This window comes from Varanus komodoensis, unplaced genomic scaffold (assembly GCF_004798865.1).
Source record: "Varanus komodoensis strain SLA01 unplaced genomic scaffold, ASM479886v1 scaffold23, whole genome shotgun sequence".
Lineage (NCBI taxonomy): Eukaryota > Metazoa > Chordata > Lepidosauria > Squamata > Varanidae > Varanus > Varanus komodoensis.
Window position 1 is genome coordinate 17,998,989 of NW_025335627.1, and position 6,000 is coordinate 18,004,988.

Genomic DNA, 6,000 nt, shown 5'->3' on the forward strand with positions numbered 1-6,000 from the left:
GTGGGGTACCACAGGGCTCAGTCCTGGAGCCAGTGCTCCTCAATGTTTCTATTAATGACTTGGGCAAAGAGGTGCAAGGAATGCTGATCAAATTTATAGATGACACAAAACTGGGCAAAATAGATAATACCCTGGAAGACAAAAACAAATTTCAAAGTGATCTTGATAGGCTGGAGCACTGGGCTGAAAGCAACAAAATGAAATTCAGTAGGGACAAACGCCAAGTTAAACACCTAGGAAAAGAAACCAAATGCTTCACTGCAAGATGGGAGATACTAAGCTAAACAATACTGCAAGTGAGAAAAATCTTGGAATTGTTGTAGATCACAAGTTGAATATGAATCAACAATGTGATGTGGCTGCAAAACAGGCAAGAGCAATATTGGACTACATTAATAGAAGTATAGTTCCAAAGCATGTGAAGTACTGGTTTCCCTCTATTTGGCACTAGTTAGGCCCCATCTTGAGTACCATGTCCAGTTCTGGGCTCTCCCATTTAAGAAAGATGCAGACAAACTGGAAAATGTTCAGAGAACAACAAAGATGATCAGGAGAGATTGAAAGAACTGAGCATGTTAGCCTTAAGAAGACTTGGGAGAGATAGAATAGCATTTTCCAAATACTAGAAAGGCTGTCATACTGCAGAGGGCATCCATCCCAGAGAGCTGGATACAGAATATTGGGCTTAAGTTACTGGAAGCCAGGTTCCAGCTAGACATCATAGAAAAAAAATCCTGAATGTCACAGTAGTATGGCAATGGAACCAATTACCTAGGGAGGTGGTGGTTTCTCCCACACTGGAGGCATTCAGGAGGCATTTGGACAGCCTGTATATTGAGCTATATACCTGGAGTTACCTGGAGCTATATATTGAGCAGGAGGTTTGACTCAATGACTAATTCAATGGAATAGGAATGACAGGCCACTTCCAATCCCACTATTCTATGACTCTATGATTGACTTCATCATCATATTCTATACTGCCCAAAAACCCAAGCTCTCTGAGCTGTTTATAATGAAATATAGCTGTATTAATATGTCTATAACCACTAACCAGATATTTAGAAATTAGTATTTAGATATCTAGAATGTTGTCCTTCAGGAGGGATTTTCATCCATAAACAAGTTGCAACACCTACCTTCTCAGCTGGAGGGACAACTCATGTTTGAATCAGATTATTACTGAAACTCCAGGGGAAAACCAGCAGACTAAGAACAAAAAGCTCTGATAATCAAGAGGTGAATTATTGTACTAAAATCCAAATGCAGCCCAGTCACATTTCTCTCCCAATGCATTTCTGAATCTAATTATTGTTAGGTTTCACTGAAACCAATGGAGCAAGCTATTTGTGACTAACTTCAGTGCCACTGTTTTCAACAGCACTTGGTCATGACTACCTTTGAACTAAATCCGGACCTGGTTATTTTAAAGAATAAAAAAAGAATGTGGATCTGTAGTGCTCTGGGAACCGTCGAAACTGTGACATTGAGACTGCCTACTATGTCACTACCACCCATCTGGAATCAGGTAAGTTGTTTCACTAGGCCTTTAACTAGTAAATAGTGGCTTATACAGATGGTAGCAGCAATAATCCTCAAAATTTACTTGCAAGGACTCCTTGCATACAGTCATATCAAGTCCTTATGTTACTTTTGACTGAAACAACTTTCAGATCTGAAAAAATACAATAATTGCTTAGGTATTACAAATATGCTGTATAAATATTCCTAAAGAAAAATAATCTCAGACATGAATATTTGAGATATTCCATTATTTTCCCCACTTTTTAATAGCCTTACCTTATTGTGTTTTTGCTGGTGCCTTGTCCTGGTATCCAAAATATGATAGGGAGTTTCAGAATCCCCATTTAGATAATAGACAAGTCTTGAAGGCAATGTGATTTCTTTCTGGAACACACTGCTGTGACTGTTATATTTGCTGCTGCTGCTACTACTGTTAGTCTGTTGAAATGCAGTCTCTTCATCTGCCAGGGTCTTTTCTATTTCACCTGCAGTTTCATTCCAATGCAGAGCTATGAAACACATAGAAACCTACCATGAAATCACAGTGGAACTTTTAACAATATGCCTTAAATTTGTCTAATTTCCTTTCATGAAAAACAAACAACATCCCTCTGCATGTATTCAAAGTGTTAATTAAAATGTGAGCATTTTTAATCATACATTTTTCACTTTTATAATGTTTTACATTGTAATAGATGTATGCAAGCGCATAATATGCAAGGACTCACCCTATAAAAAGAAAATGTTTAATAAATATCCAACCACTCGTGACTATCTCTACCAGTGTTCTATACAAATCGTGGGCATGTAGAACAACTCAAACCCTTGATTCATGTGAATTGAATGTTAATTAAGTCCCTTTACATAAGTGCTACTTTTCACAAAACTTTAATCACCCAGTCCTAATCAAAATTACCAGAGAAAAGTCATAGTATACTAAGGACTTACTCCTGAATAAACATGTATGTTTCGCGTAACAAGCACATATTCTTTTGCAGACAAAATTCAAGGGTTTTGGGTGACCATCCCCAGGTACATTCCATTTGATTCAATGGCCAATATCCAAAAAGCAATTTCTAAAGTGGGAATCACTTGTTATTCTGCTTGTTACATTTGAAGATCCTGCACAAATGCTGCAACCCTGAAAACCAGCAAACAGCGTTTTGCTGCTGCATCAGCACCTTTGGATGTAATTTCTTGCCCACCATCATAAACTAAGAAGAAACTGCCATAGAGACATATAAAAGCACAGAATCCATGCTGTAAAAAGAATAATGTCATATATTCTTTTACACTCACTCATGCATACATATATATAAATTGAGAGTGAGGAAAGGCAGAAGAGAAATGTAACTGGAGCTCAACGACTCCAACCAAAAAGAAAAGGTAACAGAAGGCCATTAGATGTAGAAGACCGTGTATGGAAAAACGTCGCGCTTATTATTACAGTCGTGCACGACAGAGGGCAACATCCCGGACGCTGCGGCTGCTATGGCAGAAGAAGAGAGATTACGGGGGACTGACACACACATGCCAGGGAAGAGCAGAACAAACTGGCCTTTCTCGGCACGGGCATCGCACGGGCAAGACAGAACGCTGGACCGCGGGGCATAATTAAGGCTCTCCTCCTTCCCGCCCCCTCCTTAGTCACAAACCCGTCGAGGGGGGAAGTGAAGCGAAATGGGGTGGGTGGGAGAGGCTGTAGCGAAGGATGGGCTTCCGCAGGTTTCCACGCTGCACTCACCGGTATCCGCAATGACTCCCCAGCCCTGTGAAAGCAGCAGCGTCAAAAAGAAGAGGCGGAAGATGCCAGGTCGGGGCCTCCGTGCCGGGCAAGAGGCTCCGGCGGTGGAGGAAGGAGCGGTCCGAGGGCGGCTGCTGCTCTTGTGGTGGCGGCCGGAGAAGGGCTGCCGCAGAGGACTCCTGCCAGGCGTCTTCATGGCTCATAGCTTCCCCCGGGCGGCGGCGGCGAGTGGCGGCGGCGGTGAAAGTGAGGCGCAGGAGACGGACTATGGGGAGTGGCGGAGGCTGCAGCCCCTCCGACGTGAGGAAGGCGGCAGCCGAGCGGCTCACGGCCGCGATCGCGGCGCCTGTTCCCCCATAGCGAACGGGCGAGCGAGCGGCTGAGCAGTTGGGAGTGGCGCGTCGTCTCTCCCCGCGCGACGCTGCTGCTCCTGCGGCGGCTGCGGCGGCACTCGCCTCGCGCCTTTCCAGCCGCCCACCTCCCCCGCCCGCTGCTCGCTTGGCCGTTCCCGAGAGCAAGCGCGAGGCCGGGCGGGCGGGCAAGCGCACGCGCACCCCCCACGCTCAGGAGCCGCGCACGCTCTCAACCACCGCTGCGGCTGCTACGCGGGGCGCCGCTGTCCTCTGCTGCCCCTTGGCTCCGCCAGCTACCACTCGCTCGCGCTCCCCTCGCCCACTCAGCCATTCACCTTTCAAGGCCCCGCGCGCCGCGCCGGGTGACGTCGCCTCCCAGCCCCATTCGTTGGAGCTGCGACAGCCGCCCGCTTCGTCAGCCGGGCTGGTGGAGCGCGCGCGCACCCCGAGCGAAGGAGCCCGGGCTGCGCGTCGGGGAGGCAGAGGAAGGCGCGTGCGGAGAGGGAGGGGAGGACGTTCCCCTGCACCAGGTCCCTCCTAATGGCCCCCGAGCCGAGCGATGGCCCGCTTGGTGGCACGGACGCACCCAACGAGATGCAGGCAAAGGGGAGCGCGCACGCGCGCTCCCCCTGCCGAGTGCGGCGCAAGGTGATAAGCAGGTGCTGTGATGCGGCATCTCGGCACCAAAAGCCTGCATGCGGATTCCTCCGTCCCTATCCCTCCTCACTTCGTGCCAATGTAATTCTTGCCGTGCTGGCTTCCTCCCATTCGGGTTTTGTTGCAGAGACACCCACAGAGAGAGAGAGAGCACGCAGCTCCATTATTTAGCTTCCATATTCCCAAATCTCAAGCTTTTACTGCTCGTAGATTCTTTTGATTTCCACGCTTTTAAATTTTTTTCAGATGGCTTGGTACAGATAACGCGCAGATATTTTTTTTTCCTCGTCAGTTTCTTCTCCCCATCATCCCCACCTTATTTCTCCAAAGATTTTCGTGCCTGTCCACATCATGCAATGATGTGTTAAGCCCACTCCAGAATTACACCCCCAAAAGTGTAAGATAGAAACATAGAAACAGAGCAAGTCAGAGGGGGCCTTCCGGGCCATCTAGTCCCCCGGCTCCACTCACGACACACCCACCATGTGCATGTCCAGCCTATCTTTGAACACCCTCACCAATGGGGCCTCAACCACCTCCCATGGAAGCCCATTCCACACCCTTGGGGTCCTAACTGTCAGGAAGTGCTTCCTGGCATCTAAATGGAACCTTGGCTCCCTGAGCTTTGCTCAGTTGGAGTGTGTCCTGCCTTCCTCTGCAGGGGAGAACAGGTCTCTACCTAGCTCCATGTGACACACCCTCGCATACCTGCATGTTGCCAACAGATCTCCGAGTCTCCTTCAGACTGAAGAGACCCAGTTCCCTCAGTCTTGCCTCACATGGCATCCCTTGCAAACCGGCCACCAACCTTGTGGCCCTGTGCTGCACTGACTAACCTAGCTATATCCTTCCTGTAATGATGGGCCCAAAACTGAACACAATACTCCAGTTGCGGGCGCACCAGAGTCGTATACATTGGTAGTGCTACAGTGGTACCTCGGCTCACGAACGCCTTGGTTCACAAACAAATTAGGTCACAAACAAAAATTTCATTAAAATTTTGACTTGGATCGTGAACTCCGCATTGGGTGGCAACCAAGATCGCAGCCATCTCCCTGCCCCCCCGCCGAGTGGGGAGATGGCCACGATCGCAATTCTGTTCGTGCAGGGAAGATATGCGTGATCACAGGCACATTCCTGCAGGAAAGATGAGCGCAATCTTGGCCATCTCCCCCGTGGCTGTGCTGTGCTGCGCCCATCTTTCCTGCAGCAGCGCGCCCATGATCACGCACGTCTTCCCTGCACGAACGGAATTGCGATCGTGGCCATCTCCCCACTCAGGCGGGGGAGGGGAGAGATGGCCGTGATCGCAGTTGCTTTCATGCAGGGAAGGCATGTGTGATCACAGGCACTCTCCTGCAGGAAAGACAGGTGCAATCTCAGCCATCTCCCCCCACCCCCCAACCAGCACGATTGGGGCCATCTCCCCAGCCCCAGCACACCCCGTTCATGTCCGTCTCTCCCTATCCCAGCACGCCTCGTTCGCGTCCATCTCTCTGTCCCCCAGTGTGCCATTTGCACCCACCTCCTCCTCCCCCAGTGTGCCCATGATCACGCCCATCTCTCCCCCGCACCCCCCCAGCGTGTCAGGATGACGGACACCTGCAGGGATGACAGGCATGTGCAGGGATGACAGGCACAATCTTGGTCGTGCTGGGGTGGCAGGGAGATGGCCCGGCTTGTGCTCGGGTGGGGTGGGGGGGAGGAGATGGCAACGATCTT

The 6,000-nt window shown here is 49.6% G+C and overlaps 1 protein-coding gene across 11 annotated transcripts in view; it reads right to left on the reverse strand.

Moving 5' to 3' along the window:
- ADAM23 (ADAM metallopeptidase domain 23) overlaps positions 1–3,697 on the reverse strand; it is a 193,302-nt gene extending 189,605 nt beyond the window's left edge. For 6 of the 11 annotated variants that reach the window (XM_044432108.1, XM_044432104.1, XM_044432103.1 and 3 more), the window contains exons 1-2: positions 3,269–3,694; positions 1,801–2,033 (exon numbers count right to left, since the gene is read on the reverse strand). In XM_044432108.1, the coding sequence (XP_044288043.1) occupies positions 1,801–2,033; positions 3,269–3,464 (429 nt within the window). In that variant the 5' untranslated portion in view covers positions 3,465–3,694. Of the gene's footprint in view, positions 1–1,800; positions 2,034–3,268 lie in introns of all 11 variants that reach the window. The other 5 variants (XR_006414921.1, XM_044432111.1, XM_044432110.1 and 2 more) reach the window with 2 other exon arrangements.
- Positions 3,698–6,000: the final 2,303 nt, after the last annotated feature.